The sequence below is a fragment of the Falco naumanni genome, chromosome 2 (genome assembly GCF_017639655.2).
Source record: "Falco naumanni isolate bFalNau1 chromosome 2, bFalNau1.pat, whole genome shotgun sequence".
NCBI lineage: Eukaryota > Metazoa > Chordata > Aves > Falconiformes > Falconidae > Falco > Falco naumanni.
The window spans coordinates 37,616,146-37,635,872 of record NC_054055.1 but is presented as its reverse complement, the minus strand read 5'-3'; the positions used below and the strand labels follow the sequence as shown (position 1 = coordinate 37,635,872).

Here is a 19,727-nt window from a genome sequence, read left to right as displayed (position 1 = left end):
TTATATCTTTATATGTAGATGGACTCTTCAATCTTGAGGACACTAGACAAAGAAAGGAACTATCATCTCATCTCAAACAAGTGAGATTAATTGATCTTCTGCTATCCTTTCTGTATAGGTAACACCACTAACTAGTAGAAGCAATTCAGTAGAAGAAAGAGATGGTTCTCATGTGACCTTAATAAGCAGGAATTGTATCAGCAGCCTTTGGGATTTAGCTAGAAAATATATGATTGCTCAAGGAGGTTATTTAAAGCACTGCCTAATATCCTAATTAACAGGGACATTCATATGCATTTGCTTGTTCTTGAATGTATTACTTAATACTGAGTATTTAATCTAAAATGCTTAATAATTTTTTTTTCTTTCTCATAGGATTTATAGTAAATAATCCAGTATCTTCTTTTGTTAATAATAATAAAAAAAATGTCTACATCAGACTTAAAAACAAAGGTTGCACTAAAAAGACCATGACAAATATATTACCAGGGCTTAGAATGCACCCTGGCTAAAATTTACGGCAGGCTGCACAAGAGTCCATGTCACCTTATTATATCAGTGAAAGCAGCAACTAGTTACTCTCTTTTTTCTCCCCTTAAAAACATAACAAATGAAACAAACTCAAGCAACATTTCCCCAAAAATAATTTTGTCACTTTTTTCCTTGTACCTTTTTCTTCTTCTCTCTCTTTTTTTTTGTTTTTTTGTTGTTTTTTTTCTTTTCTATTCAAGTAAGAACCTGCAGTCCCCCGAGAGTTTCACTTGTTTCCTTTATTTCTGAGCCCTTTAGCATTAATTTCACCACTTCTCTTCTTACAGCTGAAGTAGAGATACAATTGAAAGTATAAAGCTCTCAGGCTATCTGCTGCAAAAATTTGTCCCAACTGCTCTACTCTGACCTTTTGACATCAAAGGATTGCTTCTATACTTTTAAAGATAAAAACAGAGCTGTGTTTCTGCTCCGGTCAACAAATCATTGTTTAACTTCTTTTCACAGAAAATTCTTACCTGTTGGAAAATACTAGTACTAGTGTCAAAATGCCTTTTCTTTATACATGCAGGCACTTCTCAGTCTTGAAGAGGTATCTCAAGACCTCTGCCATGCATCCTATTATGTTTTCTTTCTGAAGAAAACAACCCATATACATACACTTTTTATTTGCAGAATGAGTGTCTTGCATAGCAAAACCTAAAACTAATTTGACAAGGCATTTTAACTTTTGTAGAAATAACAAAAGAAAGTGAAATCAAGCAGAATCTTTAAAAACATATGGGTATGGTATTACCCAGTATGGTAATGTTTCCTGGGAAGGAAAAATGCTAGGAGAAAAAGAACAAAAAGAAGAAAAAAAAAATTCATTTGAAAACAAAATTCTAACTGTTTTACAGCCAAATGTTGTGACTTGGGAAGAAATTATTTTTTTTTAATTACATTTTTGACTCATTAGAGAAGCCAGGTTGTATCTATGCTTTCTTAATACCAGCTGACATTTGAGAATATTTTACAAGTACCCAATGATAATTTTCCATGTAAAAGTATTTTCTGAATTTTAAGAATAATGCTCTATTATACACCCTTTCAAAAATATATGAAAATGTGGAAATATATGTTCATCAATAATGTTCAATGGAGTCTTTGATTTTAGTTTTGTACCTGATTACGCTAAGTTAATGGTTGAACCTGATGATCTTCAAGGTCTTTTCCAACTTAAACGATTTATGATTCTATGTTACAGTTCACGTCACAGTTATAATATCCTCTAAATTATTTCCAGTCTCCTTAATTATTTGTAAAGAACCTGTAAGAAAAGATCACAAAAACCTGAAATCTAAAAATAAATGACCAAATCATACTATTCTTAGCTGCACTCTGTAAGGGTCTTAATCACAATTTACTCTTGAACCACTGAAATCATTGACAAAGTCAAAAATATTTTATTGACTGAAATGTAAGAACAAGCCTTTTCATCAGCCTGGGTGAGGATAACAGAAACCTGACCAAACCTACTGTTTAAAGGTAACTCCTCAAAGGATCAGTCATTGAAGTTTCACTGGTAATTTTGTGGATTTTCCCATTTAAGGGAAAATTTGCATGGATTTTCCCATTTAAGCTTAGGTACTGACAGGGAGCACCAAGATGAGGAAAGCTCAGACAACTTTAAGAGCCATTAAGAGCTGTGATCTGGTAAATCCTCATGACTTGCTTCATGTCTTTTATTTTAACTGCACTAACTTTCTTCAACTCTTAGATTTTATAAAACGGCAAGTTCTGTGGAGACGCTATTATTCTTAATTTATTGGCTAACTAGAATTCCTGTTCTGGCAATACCATGTACTTCCTCGTGATAGCAATATTCTACTTCAGACTCCTTAATTGTCTTTTTCTCTATTGTGTTTATTGTTCTGTATTACAGCATATAATCTTGCTCTGGTTCTTTAGATATGTTATTTTTTTTATATGGACCTATATATCAGGAATGATCCTTTTGAAATAATATTGATATAAATAATGCCAGAAAGGAGCCCAAGATCAAGACCAGAGCAGATGTAATGCAGAACAGGAGCCCAATTCTGCTTCCTCTGCCTATTTCAGCAGCCAGGGCAGATGCCATAGTGAGCAGTATGTTGCCAGATCTGGTCCTGAAATACATATACTTTGTGTCACTGTACTATGCAGCATACCTTGAAAAAAAATTAAACAATGCTTCATAAAAATATATAAAAGATCCTGTCCTGAAATTCTTACACAGCCAACCCTGGCACTGATTTAACTGAATAAGTAAAACTAAAGCTACAGCATGATGTAACACAAAATCATACTAACTACAGACTGTATTTACACAATGCAAACATTCACTGAGGTTATTTTGCAAGACACCTAACCATGTAAAACACTACAAAAACTACCATAATGTATCTTTGACAGGTAGTTCTGAAGTTTCATGTGATGACAATTTAGTGACCTTAGATACAGCCCTAGAACATGGAGCTGTGAAATTTTGGGAATTACAGAGTACGAACCTACAAACTTGCCAATGTGTAGAAATGACCTGGCAACCTCTTGGTGCAAAATGTTAACTTCTACTAGCTCTAGTGAGAGAGAATAATATTCCTCATTTGCAGCAAAAGATATAAAAATAAAGAATAAATACCTCTGTTTTCATATAGGAATTTAAATCACTGAGAACGGATGCAACTTCTGTGAAGGCTGCTTCTCCTTATACTGCAGCTACTGCACACTTCTTTTTGCAATCTTGAAATTTCTGGGCTGAAGTTTCTCAAAGTAAAGCGTGGGATAGTATATCTAAAGGCAGAGCAGCACTAATATAGCTTATGTTCTCTATTTCCCATGAAGACTATCTTCCTAGGTACTACTAGACACCTGGCAATGAAGCTGCACTGGGACTTGACAGTAATCTGTTGACACATCATAAACATCAGGTGCCTGAAGTATTAAGAATGATCTGTACTTTATCTTAAAATGCTACAGAACTGCCTAGTACAGCAGCTACAGTGATTCCCAGCTTGAGCGCTTCTTGCAACACAGGCATTCTTTTTTAGCTGTCGTTTAGCAAATGCTGTGACCACCGTTTTCATTATTCATGCCTGTGCCATTCCTGATATACTTACAAACCTCTCCAAGTTGCACCACAAGTATAATAATAAATAGTGCCTAGGATGATCAACCCTACTTGCACATGTAGTTTTGTACATTACTGTTATGTCACTTTGAGGAACCTATTTCCAAAACCTACTTGTTAAAAGAAACTATTTGCTTCCCTTTCTCTCTCCATTTTTTTATCTATTGTAAACCTGCAAGAAGAAATTGTGACTTACTCACCCAGGAAAAAGTGAACTGATTAGCTTAGAACTTTTTGACAGGAGAGGTATGAACATATATGTGTATGTTTGTACATGGTATTTCTTTTTGTAATGTCTGCTCTTCAAAATAAATCTAAATTTTGTTTCTCTTAGTCAGGTGAGTAGGTCAGCTTGATTTACTCACCAGAATGAGATGAACGGAATTTGCCCAGTAGTCTTTAAGCTCTAGAGTGAACAGAAATTTTCTTTCAGCCATGTAAAGTTTCCATTTGCTTCTGCTTTCCTCTTTTTTTCTCACCAATAAAAATGAATAGTTTAGACCTTAAGTGATTCAAAGGTCACATGGAATTTTGAATCTGGTGATAGTAAGTGTACAGCACTGGCCTATCTAAAGTATGTTAAGAATATGATTGCTGAAGTTAAAAGCAGTGAAACTTGCTAAAGTGTAGCTGTTTTAACTTCCCAGTATGTTACCAAACTGCTCTTCATAGGCATGAACCTCATGCGCACACCAGATCACAAAGAGGCCCTAAGCACTTGCAAGTTTCATACACCAAGAAAAGCTGAAGCTATACAGCACCCTTGGATGTTCATCCAAGATTTTATACATACATGTATGTATGCATGTTTAAACTACTTAACTTTCATGGTACTGAAGAAGTTCATTGATTCACATAAGTAACACACGCAACCGTGGTACATAGCTGGATGCTACAAAGTAGTGAGTAAACACACAAGTTGCTAAACCATGTGACTAACGTATTACAGAAGTCACTTAAAGAGAGGCAACATTATACCACTCTTACTCAGGCAGTATTTTATTTAACTGCTGATCATTCTGGGTCAGTCAGAAACCCATAGTCACTAAGTAATGCTTTGCTCCACAGGTGTTCATTGATATAAATTGGGCTATCTGTAGAATAAAATACTATTCATGAGAAATAAGGGAACCATAAAGCCTACTGACTTTACTAGCTCTTACTAGTAAGCAAAGCAAAAGAATTGTTATGCACTCCTAATAAGAGTAAGAAAATTTGGATCTTACTGAGAAAGAAATTATTTATTTGATTTTAAATATTAATATACTCAACTGGATATACCAAGTAATATAATATAATATTTAGCATGTGTATATATATCCATAGATATATACGTATGTATATATATATATAAACATAAAGTTTTAATAACAGCCTCCTGCTAGAGAATACTTGCCAAGAAAATGCGAGTGAAGAAATACAGTTCCATTGTACGAATTACATACCGTGAGATTCCCGTGGTTCAGTAGTATATTTGGAAAAACTAAAGCGAATATTCACTAGAGAACACTTACACAATCGTTTACTTTTCCCTTACTGAGGTAATGAAGAAAACTGCTTTTCTGAACTGACTAATGAAAGGAGATGATAAAGCAGCTGTTTGAATTCTGTATCTTTTTTCCACTGGCTATACTTTTGATTTCTAACTGTGCAATTTACTTTTCCAGACACAGGTTTCCTGGGGTGATTATGGATACAGTAGACCCAGAGAGGTGGGCTGATCTTTTACTATTTCTCCCTAAGTCTTTAGTTTGAATTTTACATGAGGCAGAAGTACAGGACCAGACACAAAGTAGTGTCTACATTCTAAATGCAAATCTTATATAAAATTTACTCCAGGGATGTGGAGATGGAGAATACAAAATGGATTTTAGCAATGCAAAATTATAGTGAAGAGGATCAGATTTTCCCATCTAGCTACTTTACTTCTGCGCCTTTCCTAAATAGAAACCAACCACTCTGTTTCATATTGTGTATTTGTTTTGTCAATACAACTACAAAAATATAATATCAATAAGTATGTTTAAACAGGTTGTTCATTAGGGAAAAATGAATTTTTCCTCATCTACTGGCTGGACCATCTCGACATTCAAAACATTCTGTGTAGATATTCAGGGAAAGTAAAAACAATATTAGATATACCAGTATGTGCTATGAGGAGTTATGGTTAACATTTCCCACAGTTGTCATAATGAAAACTCTTAGAGAAACCACAACACACCTTTTTATGGGAGGAAATTCCTCTTTTAGTTTTATATAGATCTCAGAAGAAAAAAAAAAAATCATGATTGATATTATACAGTGAACACTGTAAAAAAAGGAATCATATTTTCCATAGGGATTTTACACTACAATTTAATCTTTACTACTCAGTAGCATCAACACATGAATTAATTGCTTTATATAGACATTACATCGTTGTAGGAAAGTATAATTTTCTGTCTTTTAGTAACTATTACACTTGTCAGTGGGGAAAAAAAATGTGGAGTTTTTTTAGCATTCTGACAACTCCATTTTACAGTAAAAAAGTTGACATTACTTAAACAAGTGTCATTGAAAGTTATTTATTTTTTAAAGCATGAATTATAAATCAAATTATCTCCAGTTGTGCCCTAACCTAAACTCTATCCTGAAGTGTCACTTTTTGTTAAAATCAATTTCAGATTTTAAGTATTGCTCCACTCACGTAATTGAGAGGAACACAAATTCATGATAGGCATAAAAGGAAATCGTTTCTGTGACACAACTCAATAGTGGGTTGAGGATTAGTTCACAGTGACCTTGTACAGACAGCTTTTTTCCTTTTTTTTGTTTCCTTCCCTGCCCCCCCCCCCCCCCCCCCGCCCCCCCCCCCCAGCTATAAATATTCAATTTCTAGGCCATCAGTTACTGGAATTTTGCTTAACTTGCCAATTACTGATGGCCACTTCTATTTAGTTTAATACATTAGATTCAGCTGGCGACTAGAACATTCTGCGTTCACAAACCACAGGGTGTGGTAACTCCAAGGTATTATGAATTTTCTTTTGGTACATCAAGTGTCTACAGTGCAACTTCTCTCCCACAAGCTGCATACACAAAATGAGTCTGTGTCACTTCTGATACACTCAGCTCATTCCCTTATGAGTCAGAACAGCATATTAGGAGAACCACAGGATAAAACATTTCAAATGTATTTAATAGCCATTATCCAGAGCCTGCTTTCAATCCAAATGTTAAAAATCACTTTGGAACATACCTGTAGTATTTGAACATTGAGCTGCATTAATCATGAAGTAGAACTTTAAATTCAATCAACTGCAGCCAAATTCTGCCCTCACCTTCACTCTGCAAGTTCACCGCTCTGGAATACATCTTCTGAGTTTGGACTTTAAACTACCTGCTAAAAATTAAGTCATTCTTTGATCAGCACCCTGTATCCAATGGTCCAAATTCTGCCATTTCTTACATTCACAAAAGTTGGTAGAGGACAGTGTGGATATAACTGGCAGCAGAATGCAGCCCAGCTGTAATTTCTAAATAAGTTTTGGTAGGAGACAGAGCATGTAAGCCTTTCGCTATAAAGCAGTCATCAATATTGACTCAGGCTACTGGAAATCTGACTAGTTGTTTTGCTGTTTTATGACAGGATATAAGTTTTGTTAACATTTGGGGGTAGGAGGGAATCATCACATACAATTTCTTTCTATTTGACTAAGCAGAATTTTCAGCACTGCAGGTTTGGTCTTTTATGGGGAGAGGAGGAGGCAATGGGGCACCAATGATAATGTTTTGCATTAAAATATATATATATATTCTAAAGAAGGAAATAATAATAATAAAAAAAACATACATCTTGGAAAGATAGCTCATATTTACATACAGGATTGGAGGGCTATAATACACTGTTGCAATAGATGTCCTCAGCGTGTAGAGTTTCTCCCATGTCCTGCTAGTTACTGCAGATGATATGACTGCTTCAGAAACACCCTCCCCCTTCTCCACCCCAAACCAAAGCAAAGGGAAACCTGTGGAAGTGCCCACCTCAGATGACCTTCTGCGAAAACACCCCAGTGTGCCCCAAACATACTAAATGCCTGCCTGCACTCTCACATGTACCCCTAGCACTGCCATAACTCTGTTTCAGTGAGAATTTACTTTGGAATCACAGAGGCAAGACTGGTGTGACAGCACAACCAGACCCACCAGACGTGGTCTGGTTCCACTTTCATTAAGTCCACCTCTCTTTAGTGACTTGTGTTGGTCCCTTCAGTGGTGCTTTACAGCAGATTTCACTGCAGACAAAAGGTAAAGTAAAACCAGCGTCTAAAGTGAGGTCCAGGGTATTCTAAAAGTCTCCTACCTGAATTATGGACATCCGGCTCGGGGGAGCCTCGCTGGCGTTAGTCCCTTGCCCTGTGAAGCTGGTGTGGCAGCCCACATGTCCCTGGGGTACAGTCAGGCTGTTGGAGGCGGGCTTCAGGTACATCACCTCAGACCTGGGAGAGCTGAGGGGCAGGCGGGTCTGGTAGTCAAAGTACATGGGTGAGGTGGCCAGGGATGGGCTGCTCACCACGTTCATGACATTGAGGGGGCCCCGGCTGTCCTCGCCCTCACTGGGCACCAGCATAATGTCATTCTTGCTGATCTTCTTCTTCTTGCCCTTGCCCCCTCCACTGCCACTGCCTCCTCCTCCCCCGCCACTGCCTCCCCCTCCTCCCAGCTGAGGGTGGCTATACTCGGCAATGCGACAATTATAGGTGCGGATTTCCTTGTTCTCTCGCTTGCACTTCACAGCAATTGTGATCATGGCAGCCAGCAAGATGATGGAGACAGTGCTCAACGTCACGATCAGGGGCAGTGACAAGTCCCAGTGTGGTCGCCGATGCTGCTCTCCATTCACCTGCGGCTCACCAGCCTCAGGCAAGGGCCCCGCCAACGCTCTGACAATGAGCTTGGCCACTGCAGAGAGGCTGGGCTTGCCATGGTCACTGACTTTCACCACCAGTTCAGCCACAGGGCTGAGCTCCTCCCAGTAGGGGTGCAAGGTGCGAATCTCACCGCTAGTGGGGTCCATCTCAAAAAGGTGCTCCTCATTGCCTTCCACAATCTCATACGTGAGGCGCCCACTCTCCCCAAAGTCACTGTCCAGGGCACGGACGGTGCCCACGGGGTAGCCCACCCCAGCATTGCGTGGCACTTGCAGCTCGGCGGTGTCATTGATGAGAGCAGGCAGGACAATGAGGGGCGCATTGTCATTGACATCGAGCACAGTGACACGCACCGTGGCATTGCTTTCACGGTGCGGTGAACCTGAGTCTTTGGCCAGCACACGAAACTCAAAGTGCTTTGTCTGCTCGTAGTTGAAGCTCCTTAGGGCATAGATAGCACCATTGGTGGGATTGACGGAGACATAGGTGTAGATGGAGACATCTCCCACATGCCCGGGCAGAATGGAGTAAGAGACTGTCCCATTTTGGCCCAGGTCGGGGTCCTGGGCCAAGACAGATCCCAGATACTCTCCAGGGATGTTGTTCTCAGGCACCTGTAACACGTAGAGGTTCTTGCTGAAGTGGGGTGGGTTGTCATTCTCATCGAGGATCCGGACAGAGAATGACTTGGTGGAGTTGAGTGGAGGGTTGCCCCCATCACGTGCCACGATGGTCACATTGTACTCATCCTGTGCCTCGCGGTCCAGGGGCCGGTCGGTGACCACGGTGTAGAAGTTGTCATAGTTCTCCTCCAGGGTGAAAGGGACGGCTCCAGGTCCACCACCACCACCAAGCACCCGGCACTGGAGCTGCCCGTTCTTGCCTGAGTCACGGTCAGTGACCCGCACCAGGGCAATGACAGTGCCTGGTGGGGCAGCCTCACTCAGTGCTCCCTGGCGAACAGAGACAAAGCCAATAGTGGGTGCGTTGTCGTTGCGGTCAATGAGGCGGACAGTGACCTTGCAGTGAGCAGGGATGGGATTGGGCCCCAGGTCCCGAGCCTGGACATCGATCTCAATGAGGCCACTTTCCTCATAGTCCAGGTTGCCCTTGACACGGATGAGGCCACTCTGCGGGTCGATGCTAAACAGGTCGCGGACACGCTCGGGTGCATAGCCACTGAAGGAGTAGAGTACCTCTCCATTGGTACCCTCGTCAGCATCAGTGGCATTAAGGTCAATGACGGCAGTGCCCAGTGGAGCATTCTCTGGTAGCTCTACCACGTAGGAAGCTGCCTCAAAGATGGGGCTGTTGTCATTGGAGTCAATGAGGCGCACGTTGATCTGCACTGTGCCGGAGCGAGGCGGGTCACCGCCGTCCAGTGCTGTCAGTACCAGGGTGTGGTGACTCTGCTCCTCACGGTCTAACGGCTTCTGGATGACCAGCTCTGGAAACTTCGTGCCATCACCACGGGACTTCACGTCAAGGGAGAAGAGGCCGTAGTCATCACGAGTGAGCAGGTAGGTGCGCAGCCCGTTGTCGCCGGCATCTGGGTCATGGGCACTGGTGAGGGGGAAGCGGGTGCCTGGCGCAGCGTTTTCCGAGATGTCCATGTCCACTTGGTCAGAGGGGAAGGCCGGTGCGTTGTCGTTCAGGTCCTGGATCTCCACCTTGATCATGCAGATCTCCTGGTCGTTGGCGAACACCTCGAGGGACAGCTGGCACTTGGCGCTGCGCCGGCACAGCGCCTCTCGGTCAATGCGCTGCTTGGTGTAGAGCAGCCCGCTCTCCCCGTCCACGTCCAGGAGGTGCGGGGCTGAGTTCTCCAGCACCCGGAATGTGGACTTGGGGCCGCGGCCGCCGCCGGCGCCGCCGCCGGGAACGCCGCGCTCCGCGGGCAGCATCCCGCCGCCCGCCGCGCCCGCCGCCAGCCGCGCATCGCGGCCGATGTTCCCGATGACCGTGCCCGCTCCCTGCTCCTCCGGCACCGAGTAATTCAGGTTTTTCAGCGACAGGGCGCGAGCCCAGCAGAGAAAGAAGCAACAAATGGAAAGGTACATCCCCGAGCAGGGGTGGGGGTGGCAGCAGCTGCAGCGGCGACCAGGGTCGTCCCCGTCTTCTCTGCCTCCTGCGCTGGGTTTGTTCTTCCTCCTCCTCCTTCAGCTCTCTTTTCTTACCCCCCACCCCTTCTTTCTTTTCTTTTTTCTTTTTTTTTTTTTTTTTTTTTTTTTACCTTGTCTCTCCCCACCCCTATATTTTAAGTTCCTGAACCTGTTGCTCTAAAGCATCTGCAGAGACACAGGATGAGAGGCAGCAAATAGACCATGTAGCTCAGAGGGAGGGAGCAATCGGGGAGGGGGGGCGGGGGAGCTTCAGCAGTGTTTCAGCAAGCGCTTGCCGTGCTTGCAGTCCCCTCGCAGTTACTTTGGCTGTCCAACTTCGGCAGTGGGAGGATTTCAAAAATCAGGAAATTTGCAAAAGATCTTCTTCGGCCCAGGCGAAGAGTTCCCGATCCTTGAATCCCCGCAGATGTACAAAGGATAATAAAAATAACAACAATAATAAAAAATCGGCGGCAGTGGTTGTTTTTCTAAAAACTATCAAAAACATTTTTTTAAAAAAATATCTGTGATTATATATACATAGGAAAGAGGGGTGGCCACAGGTTTCTAAGCAGGGGCAGAAAAGCTTATTTGCTACTCATCGCTTGTGATGCGATTGATGGGGTGGAGGGGGTAGGAGAAACAGAAGGGGGGGGGGGGGAAGTCTTAGCTTGTTGAAACCCTCTTCGTGTGCAGTGAGAGGCAGTGAAACGGCTGATTGCACCGCGGGGTTGTTGGTTTTCAGGGAGTGTTTTGCTGCATTTAGAGATCTGATCTTGCATTGCTTGCGGCGGAGAGCTGCATCTAGCTGCCATCGGTATCCCCCCCCCCCCTCCGTCTCGTACACCCTCACTGTTTCCTTCGCGATTCAGAAGGCGAGGGAACGAGGACTGCAGGGCAAGAGGAGAAAACACAACACACACACCAAAAAAAAAAAAAAAAAAAACCACCACAAAAAACCCACGGCAAAAACTAGTGTCCCGATTTGTAGTTTCCTTTCTCTCCCCCTACTACCAGTCTCCCACTCGCCCCTTTTGTGGGGAAAAAATTAAGAAACCCACCAGCTGACCGTCATCGTTAGCAGTAAATACGTATTTTGAGAGAAATCATAGGCTGTGCTCAATCAGATGCACACTTGGGTTTCTTTAAGACAGGCCAGTAGCCGCCGCCACCACCACATCCTTTCTCTCCGTGTGCCTATGCGTGTGTGCCTATGCGTGTCTGAGGAGCTGCACTTTTCTCGATGCAGTTTAATTCCAGTTTGCTTTTCTCTCCAGCCGAGAGGAAATCAACAGGCAACCATGGCTGGACGCACAGATTTTTTTTAAAAAGAGAGAGAGAAAGGGGAGGGGGAGGGAGAAAGAAAAGCCACCACACACACTCTCTCAGTGTCTCGCTAAAAGGGAAACAGTCTCTGTATTCACAGGGCTGCGCTATCAAGTGCCTCTTTTCTTTCTATTCAGCATCTCCTTCCAATGACACTGCCGCCTAGTCCTCTTCATTTAGGGGATGGGAGGAGAAGAGGAAAAACAATCCTGGTGATGGATAAAGTGGGAGATCTTTTAATGGACTAATTCGCTTATATTAAAACCTACGCAGTTCCGCGATTGGTGCGATGCATTTTTTCTGCAGTCCTTTCAAGCTTTAACACTCTCACTAGGCATCTTGGTACAGGGGAGAAGAGCGGAGGCAACGGCGTTGCCCCTCTCTGATACACCTTTCCCAGCGATACGGTGTATAGGTAAATATCGGGGAAGGGTAGCTGAATTTTATTTCAGGTTCTGTTAACAACCAGAAATAAGTGAATGGCACATCCAGAAATGCAGGTGTTTTAATCTGCTGGATGATTCAGATCCAGCGGAACAAATCACATTCACTATCGCCTCATGTTCCTCCCTTCACAGACATTAGTTGCAGCTTCTTCCTAACGCTTCTCTGACTCACTCTATAGACAGGAAAAAAAAATTTAATCAGATTTATATTGGGGAGGGGGGAGGGGAGGGGGGGGAAAAGAAGGGGGAGGAATGTCGGATCCAGCTACACTTTTACTATACCTCTTTCTCCAGGAGACTGAGGATCAGGAAAACAAGGCTGTTATCCACTCACTGGCACAGAGGCGCGTCTGTCTCCTGCTTTGCTGAGTGTTTTTAACCACCTTTCCTCAGTGTTATGTGTGAAATAAATCAGAGATCTTTCATATTAAAAGAAAAAAAAAAACACACCACCAACAAAAAAACCATAGGTTCCCAATATATAGCTCACAGATTTAGTTCCGAGTCTCAGTTCTGCACTGTTTTTTTTCTCCTTTATTTGAGTCCGGACCCAAAGTACACAGTAAATTCTGCAACCTGTGGTAGAGAGGCTTTCAAAAGAAAAAAAATATTCTTCTCTGCCTCATTGATGGGTGGCCCCTTGCAAACAGACGGTCGCCAGTCTTAGCCAGACAGCACGCGAAACGAACGCCGATCCCCGATAAACCAGATCCATTTCACCAGCCGCCCGCAGGTAAGTGGAGAATTCAGCGAAAATTCAACAGTTGGAGCCGCTCTCTGCCTCTCTCTCCCCCCCCAAGCCCCACCCCCCCGCCTCCTCCTCTCTCCTCTCCGCCTCGCCTCCCTCACTGCAGCACTCGCGGGGCCGCCGCGCCGCGCCGCGCTCACCCAGCGCCGCTCGCCGACTGCCTCTATTCACCTCACGCCGCGGCTTAAACATTGATACGGATTCCCGGCCAGCCAATCGGCGGTGGCGGCGGCGACCGGCCCCGACGCCGGCCCGCCAATGGGAGGAGGCAGGCGGGCGGGGGGGCGGGGCCGCGGCGGGCGCTGGGTGTCATTGATTAGATCGGTTCGGTGGGAGACGCGCAACACGCCAAGGGCTCGGGCGGGCGGGCGGGTTGCGGTGTCTCGTCGCCGCGCACCGCAGCGCCGCGCCCCCAGCCCCCCCCGGCCGCGCAAGATTTACTTATTTATTTACTTATTTATTTCTCACTGTCCGTCCCCGTCCCGTCCCTCCCCCCCCTCCCCCCCCCCCCCCCCCCCCCCCCGTTATTTATTTTTAAGACATATTAACAAGTCTTCCGTGATGACGGGTGGGAGCAGAGGAGGGACGCGACGCCCCTGCACTCCGCCAAAGCTCGGCGAGGGCGAGGACTTGACTCCGCGGCAGGGTCCCCCCCAGCCGCCCGGGGCAGGGACCCGCCGCGCTGCCCCGCCGCCCCGGGGGCAGTGGCGTGCGTGTGTGTGTGGACGGGGAACCCCCCCGTGGCCCTGCGGGTGCCGCCCCGAGCGGGTCTCGCCCTCCCCGAGGGGCAGGTCCTGAGCCCGGGGGGCGCCCCCCGTTCCACCCGCGGGGCCGCTGTGCGGGGGAGGGGGGCGCGTTGGCAGCCCGGCGGTGCGGGGCTCGGGGCCGCAGCAGCGCCACCCCCTCCTCTCCCCTGGCCGCCCCTCCCGGTGCGGCGCCCGCCCCCGCCGCCGGCGCGGAAGGGGGGATGCCGGCCGGGGGCGGCGGGCGCGGGGGGAGGCCCGAGGCTGGAGAGGTGCGTGCTCGGATTGCCGGAGCGCCGGTCTCGACCCGTGCGTACCGAAATGAAGCTGCCATTTGTGAGCTGTGAGTGACGAGCGTGTAAGTAGCATGAATCATTTAGGGGGAAAAGCGAGAGAGAGAGGAGGAAAAAGGAAGCAACTCGAGCAATTATAAGACGATCCTGACGATTATTTTAGGAGCAGCTCTTAAAATTGATTCGGTTGAGGAAGGTGCTCTTTCGCCTTGCTCAATAGGATAACCTTCAGCCCTCTCTGAGTTATGATGTCCATAGGTATAATTTGACTTGGAGAAAGTCTTCCAAATTTATGAATTCAAATAAGTGTTCTTTCTAGACGCATCTTCTCGTCCTGAAGACCTCTTTGCAGCTTTGAAACGGATAGTTCGCCATGCAGAACGAGTCTGCTAGTAACCGTTATAAACCTAATACTGTGTTAAAATGCGGTATATAAATAAACTATACATACATTAGCGGCAGCGTAAAATCACTACTCTCAGACGTGCCAACTTTCAGTGCGAGAGCGACAGACAGACGAAATAACGGATATGTTTACAAACTGGGCTTTGCTTGCTGTGGGAGGGCTTCAGACTGGCTGGCGGGAGCCGCCGGGATCGGCGGAGGCACTTACCCGGTGGAGTGCTCTGTGAAAGCAGCACAACTCTAAAAATGTACCAAACACCAGAGTAAGCCCCTGAGCTAGCAGGGGACCTCGTTTCGTTGTACCGTGGTCATGTGCTTTCCTCTCCTTATCCCGTAGCCTATGCCAAACCTTCAGGATGGCTCAGGGTGTCCAGAGGGTATCCAGAGATTTTCTAGGCAAGTTCTGCTATCGTGGTGGGGGGGGGTGGGTGGGTGGAGGGGGTCATTGCCGTTGTGTGATGGCTCCCTCTAGCGTGCTACAGCTACTGCTGCACCTGGGGCATGTACCGCGCCTGCCTGCCCCAGGGCGTGCACGCGCCCGAACTCCAGGTTCCTTCCCAAGAGAGCAGGAGAGCACCAGCGGGAAAAAAGTTTCACTATTACAGTGGCATATACTATGTACTATATTTCTGACGACGTTTGTCATGGTTTACTTACGTTAAATGCCACAAAACCCAAGACGAATTTGAGTGTTTTGTCAGGAGGCTAGTGTCTCCATCGCTTTTTCCTCCAGCCTAGTGAATGCCCGCCTTTTTTTTTTTTTTTTTTTTAATATGACTCAGCATTACACAATAAATACTCTGACTCCACAATGAAGTCAATACATTTGAGGGCATTCTGCAGTTTGTAAAACAAGTACTTGGGACTCTGAATTAAGGGGAAAACCATATAACACTCTATCCAAGTAACTGGAGTCTTTGCTTGTAAAATCTGCCTTTTTTTACCAAACATCTTGCAGCTTACAACATCCCATTGATACCAATGACATGCATGGAATACTTAGAGGAAAGATAAAATCTGAATCACTAGCACTAGATCCTCAAACCTATGACTGACTACCAGGTGATGATCAGAAATGAAATGCTTACCTCTTGCTCTACATGTCACTGTGGTTTTTACTCTTAACTTCAACAGAGCTGGTTTTTAATACTTATTTTCAGGTATGGCTGATTATTAACAATTTCTAATGATTTATTGGAAATCATATCAGCTTGACATCTTTAAAAATTATGGTTCTAAAACCTAATAGAGACTTAGGTGCCTAACTGGAAAAAGCCAGATAAAAAATTATGCCTGCATATGAATATATGCGTCTGCAAGGCTGATGTTTGTTACATCAGACAGTTTATAACAACAAAATGGCATTTATTGATTTTAATCCACCTGTGCAAGTAATGAATATTTTATTTGTTCGATGATTTTACAGTATATCTACAATAGTTTTTCTGTCAAATTTGTAGCACAGTACATGTTTGATAGCTTAAACTGGCATCATAATTTTCTATACATTCATTAGGAAATTGCTGTATTTTTCACATAGAAAAGTCAGAAATGTTTGAAGGTAATGCCAATGAATGCCAATAATACCTATATGCTGTGCCACATCACTGGCTGTTGAATATATAGTGTACATGTACTGGGGAGCAAAAATGAAACAAAAGAGAAAAAAAAATTAAAAAGTGCTTATTTACAGTTTGGTGAGAAAGCTGTACTGTGGAGAGGCTAATACATAGACAAAATGTAAATCCTTAATAATAGAAATACACATCTTGTTTACAGTATCTGACAGATCAAGAAAAACACATTAAATGCACTGTACAGGAGAAGCTCGACAGTAGAACAAAGTCCAGTATAACAGCCCTAACTAACCTGTGTATGGAGGGGTTAAATTATGCTTTGGAAAACTACTTTTTGATACTTGAAATGTTTATTTGTTGGAAGCTGTAGTTTCACATCAATCAAAATAACACATAGTAATAGGACGCATCTCAAAACCAACTTTAAAAAAATGCTGATTAATCATGAACATAATGCAACAGTATTCAGACTTTTTGGGGAAAGTGTTCATAACAAAATCTAGTAGATTATTATTCTGTCCTCAGCAAAGACAGGTAAATCTACTTTCAAAAAAAAAAAAAAAAAAGGAAATAAATAAGAGATATCCTCAATCAAAAGTGTTGAGATGAAAATCTTTAGTCTCAGTGTGGAGGGTACTTAAGCTTAGCACAAAAGTCTCAGAACAAATATCCCTAAACAAATAAAAGAAAACAGGAAGGCAAAGAAAAGATCAATATAGTTAAATGTCAAGGTTCAATATTTAAGTTATTTGAGCCTAAAATGTATCATTGGGAAAGCCCAAATCCAATAATCTTGGAAACAATAGAAAGAAGTAAAATTAGAAAGCCAAGAAGGGAATTTGAGGAACAAAGAATCCATATATAAGAGAATGAATTACCTGCTAAAAAGCAAACATATGCTTTACCTATATTGGGAAGCCATGACAGAACTGGTGGGCCTATTAATTGGCTGGCTATAAAAGAAAAAGTATTGCAGAGAAATTAAATTTCTGTACTCTAGTACTCACAGCAAATGAAGACATTTCCTCACATCACCTTTTTTTAAGATGACGTGGGTGTGTACTAAGGTGTCAACAATGAGATACTTAAAGAGCAAAAAGCATCTTAACTAAATGGTAGTTATCAAGCATTCTTACAGAATCTGAAAATGAGGTAAATGAACTATTTAAAATATGCAGTCATTAAGATCAGTTACTATGTGTGAGGATTAAAACGTACAAAATCTGTCTTTTAAGAAGGCTATAAGGGTGATTAAGGAATTATGGTGTGACAAGCTTTACTTTTAGTAGTAGTATAAAATCAGTTAAAAATGACAATAAAAAATAGAAATTATACGACATCTAGAGAAGTGTAAGAGGACTGTCCAGAAACTCAATGAAATCAATAGAAACCTTTCCACTGATCTGATTCATCCCATAACAGCAAAGTAGTACAACTTACATAGATTAAAAGGACATCTCTTCCATTTATCAGTATTGTTTCAAAGTAGCAACAAAACAATAGATAAAAATATTTTTGTCACTCTGTGTGTAAGCAGTTTTATGTCAATTTAAATGTGAGTCCACACCAGCAGGATGTAGAAAAGAGGATAGTTGCTGAGAAAGGGAGTAAGAAATAATAGTGCAGTAGGTAAGGGAAAAAGAAGGTAAGGGGCTGTAAATGATGTTAGTGGGCTAATGGAGGGGCCAGGGTCCAAGAAGAGAGATGAGCAGGAAAAGTGTGCTCCAGTGAGGTGTAGGGCGATTTTAAAAGACTTTGCGCAAATGAAATTAGCAAGTAGGAGCTAAGCCTGAGATTGTCACTGAAAAAGTTGGTACCTATGGTTTCAATCTAGCTGGGAAGTATTACGTTTACAGTTCTACCTGTGTCATTTTGGAAACAAGCAAACACACACACACAAAGATTCATTAGGCTTACAGAAAGGGTGACTTGTTAGGCCACAGGTGAGTGGCTTAGGACTTGGATTCTCATGCCTCTCTTCAGGCATGTTAGCTGATGACTGTTTAGCACAGATACAGAAACTTTTTTTTTTCTTTTATCACAGTGAAAACAGGACACATTGAGATCAAACCCAGCATGTTTCAAACAGACTAAGTACAAGTTTTCTTAATGATTTTTAAAAATAAAGCAATTTCTTTAAGAGCAATCGAGCTAATGAAAACCATTTTCCTACAGGTGTGTCTCTTAATTTTCCACTACTGCCAGCTTCCTCCTGTGTCTTCAGTGATGGTTACCCTGCAGATGTGAGTGGCTGGCTGAGAAAGACATGCTGCTGGGCCAGGCAGCAGCTGCCTGGAAAGGTACAGCGGTGATTTTTCCTTCTCTCAGGGTATCAGTTTATCTCCCATACATACCCACCAACTGGAATGAAATTTAAACTATGATCACCTTTGAAATATCTATCCCACTTACAAAATTTATTGAAATTGTCCAGTAGGTCACAAAGTTACTGGGCAGAATGATGGAGCGACAAAGGTAATGGCCAAGTGAGTTGTTTGTTTCCTTACATAGCCTCCTTTAAAAAAAAAAAAACAACTTAGAACATTAAAAATTAAAACATTTTAGCCATTCTTTTATGACATGATGATAATCTAGGGGTATGATATGGCACAGTAATATGATCATATGATATGACTTGTCATGTTGTCATAATGCATGCACTTACATTAACAGTGAGATGAGAATACACTGTGTAAGTACAGACATTAGATTTTGTAACACAGAATAGAAAATATTTTCATTTTTAAATAAAGGATATTCTCTGAAGCATTTAGAAACTTTTCTGAAGCAAATTTTTTATGGATTTTTCTTAAACCTGGCAATTTTTGTTTTCATGGTAAATTGCACTAAACCCTGTAGAGATCAGCAATATGTTTTGTTTCACTGAATAGTGAAGTACTTTACTGATGAAAATCTGTTTTGTGAATTATTTGTGACAAATTTGTGAGAGATTAGAGTACATCCACCCTTTATTATTATGACAATTTAAATATTTGTTTAGAAATTGGTAAAAGTAATTACAATTTATTAAATACTTAGATTAGTAGATGGTGTTTAGTTTATCTGCAGTTATTGTAAGTTAATGTCTTCTATGTCCTTTAAAGATTATGTGGCAGTACAGACGTTTGTCATCTTGTTCCCTTCTGGGTTAGGCGGCACTCTGGAAAGGGGGGAGATTGTGCCTTTCTTGAGAATGCACGAGCAAAGACACTTAGAGAGGTGCAGGATAAAAAAGGAGAATGAGGAAAGGAAAATAAAAAGACCAGAGTGAGCAGAAATTCTAGAAAGTGCTGAGAAAAGCAGGGAAGAGAACTGCTATTCAAGTCTGAGAGGGGAAGGAAAGAAAATGTTTGGGCTTGGGGAGAGGACTCTGCAAACCTGTGGAGCTGCTGGACTGAGACTGTACATGGGACAAGCAGACCTGCTGACTCACAGCAGCATGAGCCAGGGATGTTCTCTGCACCTTTTCTGTTCTGTCTCACTTTGGTTGCTCCATGGATTTTTTTTTGGTTTTTTTTTTTGGGGGGGGGGGGGTAA

At 43.0% G+C, this 19,727-nt stretch overlaps 1 protein-coding gene and 1 long non-coding RNA gene across 2 annotated transcripts in view; one reads left to right on the top strand and one right to left on the bottom strand.

Annotated features, from left to right (window-relative positions):
* The window catches only part of PCDH17 (protocadherin 17), a 93,939-nt gene extending 80,730 nt beyond the window's left edge, over window positions 1–13,209 (bottom strand). The window contains exons 1-2 of the mRNA XM_040584415.1: window positions 12,707–13,209; window positions 7,983–11,064 (exon numbers count right to left, since the gene is read on the bottom strand). Of these exons, the coding sequence (XP_040440349.1) occupies window positions 7,983–10,610 (2,628 nt within the window). The 5' untranslated portion in view covers window positions 10,611–11,064; window positions 12,707–13,209. The remainder of the gene's footprint in view (window positions 1–7,982; window positions 11,065–12,706) is intronic.
* An 871-nt stretch (window positions 13,210–14,080) lies between these two features.
* Window positions 14,081–19,727, top strand: part of LOC121083893 — a 40,589-nt gene continuing 34,942 nt past the window's right edge. The window contains exons 1-2 of the long non-coding RNA XR_005826520.1: window positions 14,081–14,273; window positions 18,366–18,490. This is a non-coding gene — a long non-coding RNA (uncharacterized LOC121083893). The remainder of the gene's footprint in view (window positions 14,274–18,365; window positions 18,491–19,727) is intronic.